The 17,158-nt window shown below is 46.9% G+C and overlaps 1 protein-coding gene across 1 annotated transcript in view; it reads left to right on the forward strand.

The window, feature by feature from the left end:
- The first annotated feature begins 691 nt into the window (after nt 1-691).
- SEMA7A (semaphorin 7A (JohnMiltonHagen blood group)) overlaps nt 692-17,158 on the forward strand; it is a 66,289-nt gene continuing 49,822 nt past the window's right edge. Inside the window, exon 1 of the mRNA XM_072628377.1 lies at nt 692-1,131. Coding sequence (XP_072484478.1) covers nt 921-1,131 — 211 coding nt within the window. The 5' untranslated portion in view covers nt 692-920. The remainder of the gene's footprint in view (nt 1,132-17,158) is intronic.

The raw sequence follows: 17,158 nt of genomic DNA on the forward strand, positions 1-17,158 counted from the left end.
TGACAATAATAGTTATCATTTATGTAAATTGGAGGTTTGCAAAGCCTTTATAAGTATCGTATCCTGGAAGGTAGGATCTGTCGTCGTCGTCGTCGTCGTCATCATCATTATCATCATCACCACTGTTTTATAGATGAGGAAAATGAGGCAAACAAGTTCAGTGACTTGCCTAGGATCACACAGCTAAGTTAAGTATCCGAAGCAAAATTCGAACTCATGTTTTCCTGACTCTATCCACTGCTGCCACCTAGCTAGTGTAATAATTGCTGGCTTTTATGTAGCGTTTTAAAGTTTGAAAAGCTCTTTACAGACATTCTTTCTCAAGAGCCTGGTGAGAGAGGCATTACAGGTAGTGTTATTTCCATTCTATAGAGGAGGAGGTTTTCAAATTCGGGTCCAAGCCCAGTGCCGTATCCACTCCACCTCACTGCCTCATTGTTTCGGGAGTCTCCCAGTCGGAGCTACCCCGCCTGAAGCGTGTCATCTTGAAGGACCTCGAAAAGGTGCTTTCTCAGCCAGGAGGCTTCCCCGGGATGATTCATTCCCTAGCTAAGCTCTAGCATTTGGGCATCTCCAGTACTTGAAGGGCGCGGGCGCGCGCGTCTGATTAGTTCTTCTAATAAGGCTGGCGGGAGGCGGAGCTGCGGGGTCCGCACGGGACCTAGGCGTCCCGACCGCCCCCTCACCTCCCGCAGCTCCAATTCCCTGGGGACCCCGGCCCAGGACATTTGGTTTGTTCGGCCTCTGCTGCCCCGGGGCTCAGGGGGAGGGCGTACCCCGCGTAGGTGCTTGCCCGTCCCTAACTCCGCCCCCAGGCTTGGGCTGGAGTGGCTGGCTCGGTGCTGCCTCCAGTCACTCGCTTGCTCGGGTGGCGCTAGCTCTCCAGGCTCCTCGACCCGCAGCCTCAGCCCACCCGGGCCATGACACCGCTGCAGCAGCGCCCGACTCGGCGCCCCGCTCCCTCGCCGCGGCTCTCCGCGCTGTGCTCCCCGAGGGCTGGCCGCCTCCTGGAGCTCTCTCTGCTTCTGCAGCTGCTCGGAGCCGCTACTCTTGCAGCCGCCGCCACCGTCCCCGCCGCAGCCGCCGGCAGCCACTCCAAGACTAGCCCCCGCATCACCGCAGCGTGGAAAGGTGGGTACGAGCTGGGGGCACCAGGCGAGTGAGAGCCGGGAGCCGAGGGAGGCGCCTGCCCGCTGCGGGAGCTTGGGAGAGTCAGTTTGTCAGCCGGGGTCGCGAGTGTGTGTGTGTGTGTGTGTGTGTGTGTGTGTGTGTGTGTGTGTGTGTGAGCGCGCGCGCGCGCGCGCGTGTGGCAGCAGGCAGCAGCAGCGCCTGGCAAGCGCGAGTATGCCTAGATGAATGTGTGTCCGAGTGCATCCTTGTGTGTCGGGGTCTGTGTCTGTGTGTGTCACTGGACATGTGAGTAAGTCTGGGTCAGTGTGTGTATCTGCGAGCGGATTGTGTCAATATATCACTAGATGCGAGTGTAAGTCTGTGTCGGGGTGTGTGTCCATATGTGAGTATGCCGGCGTGTGATCCCTGATTGTCGCTGTGTTCCTGTCAGCGTGTGTTTGAATTTGTGTGAGTATGTGTATATTTGTGTGTTGCGTGCCGGAGCCGCGTTAATGCGGCGGCGATCCCTGGCTGCCAGAGCCTGGAGCTCAGTCTCCACCGAGACCTGCCCGCAGCCCAAATCTGCAGCGCTCGAGGTGGGAGGGAGGTGGAGAAAAGACTGGAGAGGAGAGGATCTCCAAGCTCCCCAACTTCAGCTCATACTCCTGAGGCACCAAGAGCCCTTTCCCGAGACACTTTCTCCCCAGACTGCTGGTGACCCGCCCGGGCCCCCTCCCCCTGGGTTCCGGTGTCCCTGGCTACCTTGGGGTGGCGGGGAGCGCCTTTCAGGGGCGCCGCGGGGCCTGCCTCCCGCAGGCTGCCAGCCGGTCGAGCCGGGCCCCGGGGCTGGCGGCCCCGGGCTCTCTCACCATTCTGGGGCTGCAGAGAGCATGGCACGAGCTGCTGCCGCCTCTCTCGGCTGCGCCTATTGCAGACCCCGCCTGCCTGCTGGTGTTCCTTCTCTTGTTGCGGGAACAAAGACCCTTCTCGCCCCCTCGCCCCGCCACGTGAGCGGGAGTGCCTGGCTCAGGGCTCCCGGGAGTATGTGTGGCTGTCCGAGGGATGGGGGACAATCGCCACTCTGCCCTTCAGCTGCACCCCGACCTGCAGCTGCTCCTCGGCGTGCAGCCCCAGCCCAGCAGGGGTGGGCGGGACAGCGGCCATTGGCCCCCTCCCCAGGGTGAACTGCTCACTGGGCAAGGAGGGAAAGGGGGTTTCCCTGGCTCAGGCTCTCTCTCTGAGTCTCTAAACCTATCTGGCTGGTTGAACCTCTCTCCGGCAGGCTTTCCTGGGTTAGGGGGCCAATTGGAGGCTGGCTTGGGGAGGACATGGCTCCCGGCAGGTGGCATTTAGGATCCTGGGATGCCAGGGCTTTTTTTTTTCTCCTCCTGGTTTAGCAGTGCCCAGGAACGGTGCGGGTAAGGGAAGATGCTAACATAAGGCTCTGACATATGAAAGAGCAGTGTGGTTTTTGGGGGGCTCATTGGAAAGGAGAAGTAGCGGAGTGCTTTAGCTCTAGGAAATCTCCCTTGTGAACTTGGAGGCCCCTGCCGGAGGTTTCTCAGTCTCGCTTTAGTTTTGTCCTTCCTACAATGGGGACACTGGCTGAGAGGTGGAGTCCAGGACTTGTGGTTTGGAAATGGGAGGGGGGTGGTGTTCACTCCCAAATGTCTTTTCTTCTCCTTCCCCTGCAATGCACAAATGCCAACCCCCACCTGGGTCTGGGGTCTGGCCCAGAAATCTCTCATCCCTGCTGCGGACTGTGGGGCAGCCCGGGGCAAGGTTTCAGTTGGAAGTCTTTGATGTTGGCCAGATTTGTAAAGGAATGCGGCATCCCTGCTGCTAGGCAGGCGATATCTGGGCCAGGTATTCTTAGCCCGAGTGGTTGAGGGAAAAAAATCCCCAAACTGCGGCACTGGGAAGGAAGATGACTTGCTCAAGGTCACACAGCACATTAATACTGAACTGGCCTGGGTTGAGAGGCCTGGAGAGTAACTAACTAAATGAACCTGGAGGAAATACCAGTCTAGTTTCTAGGTCAGAGCAAACTAACTTCATTCATTTACCCAATATCTATTAAATGCTTATTATGTGCTAGGCATTGAACTAGACATTGGGGATACAACAAAGTGTACTATGAAGGAACGTCTGATGCCTGCTTTGTCTCTTAAGTTACCTTCTTTACCAATATTGGGAAGGGGGAGGAAGGCGGTAGGCAGGCACAGTGGGGACAGTAGCGGAGCCAGAGGACCTGGGTTCCAATTCCAGCTCTGCCACTTAATACTTGTGTGACCTTGGGCAAATAAAGAGTTCCCCCGGTGCCTCAGTTTCCCCATCTGTAAAATGAGGGAGTACTAGATGAACTCTAAGGTCCCTTCCTGCTCTAAATCTTTGAATTGATGATCCTTACAGCCTGGACTGTATCAAGGAAGCAGTTGGGTGGGTGGGTGAGGGGGAGATTGTATTTTACTTACAGAAAGGATGGGAAGCAGGGGGTGGGGGTAGCGGAGCAGATACTGCAGGGGAAGGGAGGCAACTGTGATCTCAGACCTCTCATCAGGGAGCAAGGCTCCCCCAGGAAATCCCGTGTGTGTGTGTGCGTGTGTGTGCATAGAACCCCAACACACAAATCGGAGGGTCTCAGTTGACAGAGCCCCATTGTGCAAGGAGGTCAGGCTCAACCGAAAGGTTGGTGGGGAGGTTTCCAGTTCTCTCTGTCCTGCCCAAAACACTGCCAGAACCTGACGCCTTGGGCCCTCAGCGTCTAAACTCTTATCTGTACTCCTTGTCTTGCTCCTTGACCTGGCCGTAGTGATGGTAGTGGGGAGGGGCTGGATCAAACAGTGTTCGGAGCTCCTTCCACTCTCCCCCCCCCCCCCCCCAGTTATAAAGTGCTGTGACATGGATGGAGTGAAAAAAAAATTGTGTCATGGGGCCATATCTATGGGTTCTGAAAGCCCTCCCTCCCTGCATTCAGTCTTTCTGTTGCCATTAGCACTTAAGCCCCCTCTCCCCATTCTCTGCATTGAGTTATTGCCCATCTCCTCTATTCCTAGCACTTACCCCTTTCCCCCCAGGCCTGACACTTCCCTCCAAATTCCCCAAACTTAGTGGCACTTGGCTAGGAGGTCCCACCCCTATCCTTCCCCATTCCTTGGCACTTAACTTTCCTTCCTTATTGGCGCTGGGGATTGGAAAGTGTTTTTTGAGTCCATGTTAGGCAGTCAGAGGAAATCCTCTCAGACAGTTTCAAATACCCCAGACCTTCGCCCTTTCATCTATGCGTACCTATGCCTATGCCTCTGCATTAAGATGCTGACTTCAGTTTGCATAGTGTTGGTGGACTAGTGGCTCCACCTTCAGACTCCAAAGCTTTCTCATGATGATAAAAAAGTGATGACTTCGGATTGAGAGATCCTCAGAGGCCCTCCTCCTTTAACCCCAGACAGGGTGCCATCTGTTTCCAACCCACTTTCTAGGAGTCAGTTGCCTGTCATCAGGGAGGGGTCCCCATCAACCAGACCTTGCTACTTGCCCCATCCTCCAGCTGCCTTCGGGAAACTTATGGGGCATATGGTTCCCGGGCTAGGAGTTGGCAATGAACAGAATGACCACAGGGTGTGTGATGGAAAAGCCCGTGGGCCCAGTGTCCCCTTTGTCATCAGAAGAAGTATGGCCATCCCATTCTCCCTTCCCTGGCCTTCAGCCCTTGCCTTCCTCTGGCAATGCTGGCTGCCTCCTCCCTTCCTTCCCCCTTCCCTCCACTAGCTACAATTTTATTAGGAGGGGCAGCAGTTTGTTGGAGAGGCCCCTGTTGAGGGAATGGCTTGAGACAGGGTTACGATTTATTAGTTTTTAAGTTTGAGGAGAGTACACCTGTTACCCCAGAGACCCGGGAAAAGCCCATATCAGGAAAGTGTGTCAGGAATGCTGCCCTTAACAAGTGGGACAAAAAAGATAAAAACTTACAGAACTGTATATGTTAGCTGGTTCATTTTTAACAGAAGAATCAGCTGAGATCCAGAGAGGATGTGACTTGTCCAAGGTCACACAGGCATAGGAAGGATTTGAACCAAGGTGCTCTGACTCAAGTTTCCTTTTTCTGACTAAGATGTTGAGTAATTTCAATTGGTATCTGGACATGATCCAGCTAGGTCATTTTTTGGGGTGGGGTGGAGATCAGACAGAGGTTAGTGGATTTTCTCTGACTCTTTGTCCCCCAAATATCCTTCAGGTGTAATATCTTGAACTTCCAGAAACAAGATCTGCAGAGAAAGAATTTTCTATGTAAGAAAAAAAAATAAAATAAAACCCATTATATAAGAAACAAATGATCTGTTCCTAATGAGAGGGGCTGATGAACAGTGAAATGGGATTCCTCAGATGACAGCCAGTTCCTCTGTAGTCACCTGAGGTTGTTGTTTGTGGCAGAGAGAATTCCTTTTCAGGTACAGTTTAGATTATCCAGTCATTGAGCTCCCTTCAGACTCTGGGATTCTGCATCCATGATTCTTGACTCCAAATTCAGCATTCTTCTCAATATGCTGATGCTGATCTAGGGGCTAGGTCGTTTAATCAACTAATTAGCCAGCATTTCTTAAGGATGGAGGAACTGAAGGGGAGGCCCTAATTCCCTCCACAATACTTTAACTCTGTCAACTGACCTGTGGCCTCAGACAAAGTGGGGCACTAGCTGGGGCACTAGGACATCTGGGTTTTGCTTCAGTTAGCCCTTGAATCTATAATTTTGATCAAGTCATTTTTCCTTCTCTTGGACTTGATTTCTTTAACTATATAATGGGGAGAATAATGTTTGTCCTGCTTCCCTCCCAGTGGTGTTTGCTGTGAGGATCCTGAGATAATGGATGGGGAAGTGCATTGAAAGGGAAAAAGGTTATGTAAATGTGAGGCTTGTCACTAATGGAGGAGCTGGACAAAGATGCAGAGGAGCAGGACTGGGCTCCTGAAGGAGTCCCATAAGGCATGATTCAGGGGCCTAGAAGTCTCCAAAGTTTCCTTGGCTAAGTAAGGTAGGGTCAGGAGCTGGAATTCTGCCAGTGTGAGGAAGGTTCTGATCATTCACATCATTGTGGCCAGCGTGGTAGAGAGTACCAGGAGTTCAGAGACTTTAATTCTGCTAAAAGCAATGTGACCTTGGGCAAGTCATTTCCCTTTATGAACCTCAGTTCCTTCATCTGTAAAATGAGGGAGTTGGATTAGATACTTTCTAAGGTCCCTCCTTGCTTCAATAGTCTATAAAATTCCTCTCCTCTCTTGCTGAATGTCTCTTTGGGAGTGGGAAAAAAGAGGAATACCTGGTCTGGGGGGCGGAAAGGCCCAGGGAAGTCCACTTTCCCTTCAGGCTAACATATGGCAGTGAAACCCATGGCTCTGCCCTTCCAGCTGGTCTCTTGGCCCCCTTCATTGGCCCAGATTCTCTCCTGAGGCCAAGCCAATTAACAAGTGTAAATTTGTTTCCGATTTTGGTCACCATAGCTGGGGGCAGGATGATGCCTTATTCCCAGTGGGTAAGTGGGGTGGAGGAGGGAAGCTGTCACTCTTCCTCAAGCTGAAGTCACTGTTGGACCTCCCCAAGCATAAGCATTTCCAGTGGAAATCCTCTGGTCCCAAGGGGTTTAATTTGCTCATCTCTTCTGGGAGTGATCTTCGTTCCCACATGATAGAACTTCTTCCCTCTGTGGGGGAAGCCTGACAACTTTCCCAAGTCAGTGGTAGTGGTGGTGGTGGTGGTTGGGGAGGGGGGCCAGGGGAGGGAATTTTTAGTAATTAGTGACATGTTATGTGACATCATTGAGAGAGGGCAGGTTGGAAGTCCCCCCCTACCTGAGAACTCATAAAATAGTCTCAAGGGCCCTTTGAGAGTATCCGCTTAGCTCTTAGTCAGAAATAATTGCAGTTCACGTTACTGTAATCCTGTACAACTCACTAATGCCTTTCCTTTCAACAACCATTTGAAGTAGAGATTGCAGGTGTTCTCCCTATTTTACAGATGAAGATACTGAGGCTCAGACAGAGGAGAGAGTGTTAGAGTCAAGATCGGCACCTAGGTCTCATGCCCTTTGCCTGTTTTCCATCTTTCCCCAAGGAACAAGCCCAGTCCAGCTCTGGATCTTCCATTTGTTCGCTGTGTGACTTAGCTTCTCTTTCCTGAAATTCTTCAAATGTGAAATGGGATTAACCATTGCTGCAGTACCAGAGTTGGAAGATGAAAAGAGATAATTAATGTCTGGGAAACATCTTGCAAACTTTAAAGCCCTGTAGAAATATAAAACATTGTTATTTCTATTTCCTGAAAAAACCCTATCCATGTGTGTCCTTGAAGTCCCTCTGTGATTTACCCTCTAAGTGCTCATCTGCAGTGGGGGAATCTATTCCATTCTCAAGCAACCACTTCACTTTGGGTAGAGCTCACATGGTGAGGAAGTTTGCTTGTTCATCCGGAGCTGGAAAGGACCTTAGAATCCATTCGGTCCAATGCCCTCATTTTTCATTTGAGGAAAATGAGGTCACACAGAAAATAAGGAGCAGAGAGATCCCAGTTCCAGGATTGGGACCTGGAACTTTTCAACTTCAAATCCAGTATACTTCCACTGTGTTCTAGGCTTCTAAGTTTCTAGGCTTTTCTTAGTTAGCTGGGTGTCATAGCAATTAGAATGTTGGACTTAGAGCCCTGAAGACCAGCGTTCAAATCCTCCTTCAGACATTTACTGGCTATGTGACCCTGGTTATGTCACTCACCTTCTTTCCGTCTCAGTTTCCTCATCTATAAAAAGGTTAGCGAACAGTGCAGGACAGTGTGAGAAACAGGAGCTGAGGGAGATCAGAAAAGAGAAAGATACATTGGGAAAGTAATCAAGGTAAGGTTTCTAAGAGGAGGTGGAAGGGTGAAGGGGGTAGCTGTTGAGATATAGTGCCATAGATGCTGGAGACTGAATGGGCCTTAATAGGTTATCTAGTCTGACCCCCCTCATTTTTGCAGATGGGGAAACTGAGGTTCAGAGAGGTTAAGTGACTTGTCCATGGTCATGCAGTCAGTAGAGGGAGGATCTGAACCTAGGCCTTTATCTACTGGGGCTCTTATCTACTGTATCACAGGCTTCTGTCCCTTAGCCCTCTACCTCTAAGCAAGAGGAAAGGAGATGGAATTGCTACATATGGGGTTCTTCTCACCTCCAGACACGTAGGAAATATCTAACTCCATACGCAGGACAGGAAGGACAACACTTCCCCTTGGAGGGGAACATTTATCCACTCCTGTAGACCATTATCTTTGACTAATCCTGGGACCTCCCATCCTGCCACACCAGACCTTGGGAGCATCCTCTTCCCTCAGCCCTCTTCCACCCTCTTCCAGGACCCTAATGGTTTTGAGCTGGCATTCCTGTCTCTCGTCCCTTATCATTCTCTCCCCCTCTCCTCCTAAGCTGGACAGACTAGGGTGTGTCACAAGAGAGAGCTCCCACTTCCTCTTGCCTTCTCGGAAGTTACCCTTGGTTCTTCTTTTGATTTCCTCATGGGGATATTTTGCACATTGGACTTAACAGGTTTTCAGCTTCCCAGTAGGGAACAGCTTCCTTTCACCACACCTGGAACCCTAGAATCCATCACAAACAGGGGCATAGAGAGGATGGGTAAGTTCCTGAAGGGCCAACCATGGACCCTCATCAATCTTCCACTCCCATCTGTGGGGCTGTGGCCCTTCCCCCATGCAAATCAGTGTCCAGGAGAAACCCTTGAAATTTGCATTTTTTCCCACATGCATCTCTTTGTCTCCTTCCAATTCACACTAAAGAACCCCAGCATTTCCCTGAAGTACACCTAGTATTGCCTCATCCCCTACCTTCCCAATTACTTCCAAGAAAAAATAGAGAAAACTATGGGAATCTAGACAGACAAAGCAAACTTGGGATTGGCTCCCTCAAAGGTCATGGGATCTTCTTTGAGTGGGAAGGGACTTTACTCATTTTGACCAACTGCTTTTGAAGTGGATGAAACTGACACCCAAGATAGTTTTGTGACTTGCCCAAAGTCACACAGGTACTAAAAGGCAAAGTTGAATTTTGAACCAAGGTCCTGTGGCTCCAGAGTCAGGACTCTTTTCTATATACCTTGTTGCATGGTTTTTAATTTTTGACCCCGGGCTTCTCAGGTACCTCAGGAAAGTGATCCTTGATCAATCTCTGTTTCCACATCTCCCATTCCTCTGTCACTTCCCCTCAGTTGTTAGCTCATGTTACTAAAGGTATGAGGAGTGTTCTTCCTCTTTCCTAGCCCCTCCCGTCTTATCTGAAGAAAACTTGTGTCTTTCTTCACTGTCTTTCCTCTGTTGGATCTTCTTTCTTCCTTCAGCCGCTGGGTCTTGTTCATCCTTTGGGGCTTAGCTCCTCCCATCTGCTCTGGGAAACCTGACCTGATGTCTTCAGTTAGGAACCATCTTTTCTCTGACTTTACACAGCATTTTGTATGCCACATATAGGTGGATCCATGACCATATCAATATGGATTCTCCCTCCCCTGGTGCAGGTTACAACCTATCTACTTTCCTCCTACCCAGCGCCATTTTTGTCCATGCCTTTCCCTGAATGCTTTGCAGTAGATCTGGAAAAGTGCTGGAGCTCCCTTGGGAGATCTGTGTATAATAAATTAAATTAAAATTTAGTAAGCAGGTGCTTAAGAAATGCTTGTTGGATTGGGCAGAACTGCAGTGGATTGGAGGCTTTCCTCTGGTTCTTACATGATCCCAGTTCCAAACTCGGGCCGTCCATCTGTTATCTCTTGCTTTAGCTCTGTGGCCTCCTTGTTTGTCCTTGGCTGTGCCTTGTGATTCAATTTTTAAGTACGAGTCATGGTTGGTAACATGTTGCAGTCTGCTTACCCCCGTCCTTGGGGTCACCTGCAATTTTGATTCTTTTGAGCTCACGGTGATATCATATGGCATCATGGGAGAATATTGAAATTGAGGAAGGTGAACTTTTGTGTCAGGGAGCAGCTTAATATCAGTGATAGTGCTGCTTTCCTTAATGGGATCTAGCCTTATCTCTTCTATTCAATTCAAGGCACAGTTTATTGTCCATTTCCAGTGCCTGTCCAATTCAATCCAATAAACATTTGTTAAGGTAGTATGTAATAATGGCTAGATACTGGACTTTTTGTTAGAATTTGCTCACATCCTATTTTACACTCTTACTATCTGTGTGACTCTGGGGAAGTCATTCAAACTCTCTGTGCCTCATCTGTACAATGAAGGGAATGGATTCAATGCCCCTTAAACCCCTTCCATCTCATAAATACCTATGATGTGCCAGTGCTGTGTTAGGTACTTGAGATATAAGTAAAAAGCAAAGTAGTCACTGCCTTTAATAAATGCTTATTGATTGATTGAAGGAACCTCTAGTTTCATTGGATGTAAAAGATTTATCTCTTGGTGGACTAACTCAATGGGTCACTCAATGCCATAATCTGGGAAATATACATTCTTATTCCACTTTGTTTTTCTTGTATGGATGGCTAAGGTGGTCTCTTTTAGGTCATTATGGATCTCATTGATTAGACTTGGTAGTGTTCCAGGGCTTGATACAATCAGGATGATTACATTTCCAGAAGTGCCTGGAAAGTTTCATTCCTGATAGGGAATTGACCTTCTAATTGGACTTTTTGCACAGGGCATCCTCCATGTCAAGTATCTTGGATTAGTACAGATCTCCCTTTTTAAAGCCTAGGTAAATATAATTTGGAAGCACAAAGTTAGATCACCCTTGTTAAATCTGTCACAGAAGATATGTACATGTTCTTTACATGTTGTAGAGACATCTTGTTGGAGGAGAGCCTTTGAGGCTGTATTTGAGTTGAATCAAATGTTCTTTTGTAGATGACCAACAATAAACAAAGTAGTTAAATTTTCTACACCTTTCAGTCAGTTTTGTGTTTGTAAAGATGTTGTCTGCTACTGAAAATTGATGGCAAAAGTCTGCCTGCTTCCTTCTTTTAGTTTTATTAAGGATATCTTGATATAGGAATTGATCATTATCATAAAGATTTTATAAGGATTATAGAGGATGCATATTAGTTGGTAGATGCTGATACTGTGGTTATATTTTGGGGGGGATTGAGAGTGATAATACTATTTATAATCTATCGTTTTGGAATCTTCCTTTCTTTGAAAATTGATCCCCAAATGATTGAAAAATTTCATCCTCATTAGCATGGACTTCTCTCCCCCCTCTCCTTTCTGTATATGTTTGATCAAGTCTAGCTACTCATCTGTCTTCATCTTCGCAAATGCCATTTCTACTTTCTCATATAGAACATTGGGTACTAATAAAGTAGAGTTCAAATGCAGTGGTTTTACTATTATTGCTAATGAGAATATTGTTGTTCAGTCATTTCTGACTCTTCATGACACTGTTTTGAATTTTCTTGGTAAAGATCCTGGAGTGGTTTGCTGTTTCCTTCTCCCTAGCTCATTTTACAAAAGAGGAAACTGAGGTGAACAGGATTAAGTGACTTGCCCAGGGTCACCCAGCTTGTAAGTGTCTGAGGTTGGATTTGAACTCAGGAAGATGAGTCTTCCTGATTCCAGGCCCGGTGCTCTATGTACTATGGCACTGTCTAGCTGCCCTGCTAATGAGATTGCGCAGATATATAAATGCCTGCTGATCTGGTTCATTTCTTGTTAATTTCTTGTCCTCTTTCCAAGTGTATATACAAATACTTTTGGTAGTTTCTTATGCTGGAGTCTCTACAGGGTCTTTCCCCCTTTATTTGCTATTATCTTTTAGTAGTCTCCCATCTTCTTGCTCCCTAATCTTTCCATAATCTAGATTGTGACATTGTCTTTCACTGCTGTGTCCTTCTTCTTAGCTAGGACATTGAATTTTAGTTGCTTGAGGCAGGTTACCTGCTGTTTGGCTTTTTTTGTGTGTGGTCACTGCTTTGTATAAGTTAAATCTTTTCTAAAAAATGGTGTCTACTTTTGGCCAACTGGTTGGATTGGAAGTGCTTTAATTGCAGATAGTGGTTTCTTTTTATCTTTATCTTTTCTTTAATGTATCCATTTCTTTAAATAAATTCAGTTTAACCAGTTGGTTTGACCTTTTTCCTTACCAGTTAACAATCTGATTGCATACAGATAGCTCATTTTGAAATGGTGCTTATATCTATGACAACTTATTTCCTCTTTGCTAAGACAGCTATTTTTCTTTTTTCTTTCTTTCTTTTTCTTCCTTCCTTCCTTCTTTCCTTCCTTCCTTCCTTCCTTCCTTCCTTCCTTCCTTCCTTCCTTCCTTCCTTCCTTTCTTCCTTTCTTCCTTTCTTCTTTCCTTCACCAGAAGTCACCACATTAGTGGCAGTTATTTTCATGACAGTCTACTTCATGCTTATGCTCTTGATAAGGACTTCAAGGGTATATGGTCAAGTGTTCCATGGAACAATATTCTTTATTGTTTTTTACCACACAGTAAAATGTGGATGAAATGCACCCTACACACTGCCTGTTCTCAGAAGGCAGAAATAGGAGCAATAGGTAGGAGTTGAAAATTGACAGATTTATACCTTATATAAGTCAATCAGTCAATCAACTAGCATTTATTAAGATTCTACTGTACCTCAGATTCTGGGGATGCCAAGACAGGATCAAAATGGTCCTTAGCTTTAAGGAGCTCACCTCTTATTGGAGGGGAATAGAAGGTACAGCTTCCTACTGATCAGAGCTGTTCCAAAGGAACAGCTGTCTCTCTTAGAAGCTAGTGAGCTGTCTCTCGCTAGAGGTTCTCAAGAAAAGGATGAACGATTACTTGTTAAGAAGATTAGCAAAGATGTAGGGTTTGGACCAGGCAACTTTCAAGGTCCTTCCTCCTTGGAGATTCTGTCACCCTTCCATTTCCTTGATGTGGCTCCTGAGGAACATCCCTGAGTTGTCTCTCCATGGAGGTACAACCTGTTGACATCTTTTGACTTAATTTCTAACAAAAGTATCAATATTATGGAGGTGGTTTATTTCTTCTAGGGGTATGTCTGCTCAGTGGTTGAACAAAAATCATATATTTAGAGCCTTAACATTTAGGTTAATGTTTGTAGGTGGGGCTAATATTAACAATGATGATAACATTATACTAATGCTATCTGACACATATCACTCTTAAAGTTTTGCAAAGCACCCTGCATATATTATCTCAGTTGACCTGTGAGGTAGGTATATTATTACATTCACTTTAGAAATGAGGAAATAGAGGATCAAAAGTGGTCAAATGCTGTCCAACTAAGTGTCGGAGACAGGATTTGAATGAAGCTCTTCTGGACCAGTCTAGCCCTCTAACCATTGTGCTGTACTACTTTCTTAGTTCAAAATGGTGCAATTCTTGAGGCTGTCTTCCCACTTTTTGCACAATTCCATCAGGGTCACTTTGGAATTGGAAGGGGGCTGCACAGGATTTAAGATGATTTTGTATTTTTCTTGGTTTCCTGGGTTCCTATGGCAGAGAGAGAGACAAAGAAAGAAAGACAGAAGGAAGGAGAGAGAAAGATAGACAGAGACAGAGAGAGAAAGAGAGACAAAGGCAGAGAGACAGAAAGACAGAGAGAGAGAGAAAGACAGAAGGAGGGAGGGAGGGAGAGAGGGAGAGAGAGGAAGGCAGAGAGAGAAGAGAGAGAGAAGAGATATCACTTAGTGGCTAGCCTTCTGGTGAGACACTCCTCTGCATGTAAGCTGTTGGGCAGTGGCTACATCTGTCCTGGGGACCATTATTTCTCTGATGCCCTTATTCTAGTCTACTCTGCACTATAATTGTTGGATAATTATGGCATCGGATTGCATACTTACCCACGTGTTCTATCCTCTGCTCTCTCACCCTACCCCTCCCAGTCCCCTGGCCACTCCGTGAGAACAGGGGGCAACATCTTTCTTGGTTCCTAACATAGTGTCTACATACAGGAGTTACTTACTAAATGACTGATGGATGAATGAGTGAATGTATAAATGGAAAATTTGGGCACAAAGTTAATGTCTTTTAGCATAGGATTAAACCCAGGCATATTCCTCCTAAGAAGCTTGATACCTGAGGTTGTCTTTGAGTGGGAAGAAATTGGGAGCTCCTGCCTCTGACCTGCATCCCACTGCCCATAAGGGAACTGTCTTTTACCTTTTTGGAATACTCTTGTCAAGTGCCAGTTGTCTGGTGTTTTTATGGAGAGTATAGAGCCATATTTTCTCCAAGGAGAGAAAAATGGTGTCAAGGTCAAGGTGAAGGAATGAATGTGCCTGGGGTTATCAGGCCTGAGGGACCCAGATAGGGAGACTTTAACTTCCTAGGGCCTATCATTATTAATACCAAGCAGCTTTCTGCTGCTACTTTGATTAATCCAGGTTTAGCACATCAGAACCATCTGGCCATGAGCCAGGCTTGTCGGCAATCTCCCAAGGCTTAGAGGATGGGTCCCTCTTGGTTATGTGGTGGATGTTTAGACAGACTGACCACCATCTGGGGTAATACTGGGGAATCACAGGGTGATCTGTGAAATTCTACAGGTTTACTGAGTACTACCTGTGTGCTTAGCCCTGTGTCAGGCCCCAGTGGGGGAAAAAGGAGAAGACAAGGACTCTACCCTTTGGGAGTTTTCATTCTGGTTGAGTGACAAAATTTACCCACTGGGAACAGAGAACACCATCAGGGAGGATGTGATCCAGGGCCCAAACTCCTGTTTCACGGTATAAATACTTTAGGACTTGAGAATAGAGAGAGATCAGTATGAACCTGAGAGAGGACTTCCTGGAGGAGGTAGGATTTGACTGGGCCTTGAAGGGTGGGCATAATTTGGATAGTCATTTCAGGTGAGAAGATCAGCAGAGACTCAGGGAGGATGACCTTGTTACAATGAGGGAACATCAAGGTAATTTTCCAGTTTGGAAACAGTAGGAGTATGCTGGGGAGTCATAAAGTAGGAGTTTGAATGGGTACAGTGGAATCGGATTGTGGAGGGCCTTGAATGCCAACAGGGGAGTGTAGACTTGAAATATTGGGCAGCAGGAATCCACTAGGGTTCATGAATTATCTTGACCAGGAATATGGTTGAGGTAGAAAATGAGCTGCTTTCAGTGGGGGATTGGAATTATTCAATTCAGCATACATGTATTAAACACCTACTGAATACAGAATACTCTGTTAGACCCCAGGGAAAAATCAAAGTTTAAAGAAGACAGTGTTGTTGCCCTCATGGAGATGAGGGTCTAGTAAGTAAATAGGACACAGAAAAAATAGTTATAATGTGTAATAACATATGTTGAGTGTACCCAAGAGGCATAAGAAAAGCACTGTGTGACCTGAGACTGGGGAAGTGGGGAAAACTCTGTATTGGTGGAGGAAATCAAGGCAGACTTCCTTTGGGACATTTGAACTGAGTTTCAAATGGAGTCAGTGGAGGAAGAAGTAAGGGAGAGAGGACAAGGAGAGCAGGGAAGAGTCTGGCAAAGGTGTGTGTGGAGGAAAATAATCATTGAGCTTGGATGGGATGTGGGGTACATGGAGAGGAGTAGCCTGAGTGAGAGAAATGGAGGGGTGGAGTGGAATTGTTGCCAGGTGGAACAGGGCTTTGATCATCAGCTTAAGCAGTCAGAACTTTATTCAGTAGGTAATGGGGAGGTTGGAGTAGAGGAGAGACATGGTGGGAACTAGATTGGGGGAGAGAAATAATGGCGGAAGGAAGACCAGTTAGCAGGACATTGCTGTAATCCAATCAGATATTAATGAGAGTTTCTACCAGGGTGATGAGTTTGGGCTAGAAGGGGCTTGTGAGACAAGAGTGTGGAGAAAGGACAGGGATTGGTAACTGATTATTTTTGGGAAGAGACTTTTCTCCTAAGGGAAAAGCCAAAAATAACATCAGCTTAGTGAATGGTGGTGTCTGACTGAAGTCATAGAGTTAGAAAGATGACCTTGGTTAGGAGAAAAGATAATAAACTGTGTTAGGAACCTGTTGAGTTTGAAGGGCTTGTCAGGTAAAGATGGATTGTAGATGGCTGGCTATGTGGGTTTGGAACTCTGAAGAGAGGTGAGGGCTGAGGATGATAGAGTTGGGAGCAGAGTTGTAACTAGGGTGGAGTGGCAGGACTTTGGCTCAGGGAGGCCATATTCACTGGGTTGTACTTTCTCTCAGTAAGTGTCTAGAAGCTACTATCCCATTGCTTCAAGATCTATAGGACTATGCTGACCCAAGACTCTCAATAGAACCCTGCTCCTTTACCCTATCCAGAGTCAGCACCCCCAGTATCCCATCTCCTGGTGCATTCTTCCTTCCTCAACCAATTCTTGCAGGGGCAGGTCCTTCTGCAGCATGGGCATATCTTTTGACCTGACTGTACCCAAACTAACTCCAGTACCAATCTCCCAACTACTGTACCGCTGCCCCAACCTCATTGTTTTTGCCCAAGGTGAAAGAATTCCTAGTTACATCTCAGTTTGAGTCTTCTTTGTACAAGTATAATTGAAGCCATGGGAGCAAATGAGATTGGCAAGGGAGAGAATGTAGGGTAGGGACAGAACTTTGGCAAAACCTATCTTGGGGAGGGGAGAAGAGGCTGAAGAACCAGTGAAAGGGGAGGAAACTTAGAGAATTGGTGGCTAGGGCTCAGTGATATTAGAAAACAAAGCAGAGTAGTGCCCTTCCCCCCTCCCCCTTACATTTACTACCATATTTTAATGTCTCAAATAAACATGGCTCCCTTTGCCAGGGATAGGAATGTCCCGGTGATGTGACAGACCTCCAGAAGCATTAATGTAATCAGTACTAGCCAAGCACCAGTGCTCCCTTCTGTGGATGAGACCCTCCTCTCCCTCCTCTCTCCCCCACCTCAGTCCCCCCCATCACACAGGGTTGCCGTGGCAATCACTGGCTTCCCTTGAATGTTCCTCCTTCTCTGTATTTGTTTTGTCTCCTCTGCCAGAGCCATGGACTTGTTTATCTTTTGGGCGTATGTTCTTGGGAGACTCCGATCTATTCTTAATACTCACAACAACCAAATATTATCATTCCCATC

Source organism: Notamacropus eugenii, chromosome 1 (genome assembly GCF_028372415.1).
Source record: "Notamacropus eugenii isolate mMacEug1 chromosome 1, mMacEug1.pri_v2, whole genome shotgun sequence".
Classification (NCBI taxonomy): domain Eukaryota; kingdom Metazoa; phylum Chordata; class Mammalia; order Diprotodontia; family Macropodidae; genus Notamacropus; species Notamacropus eugenii.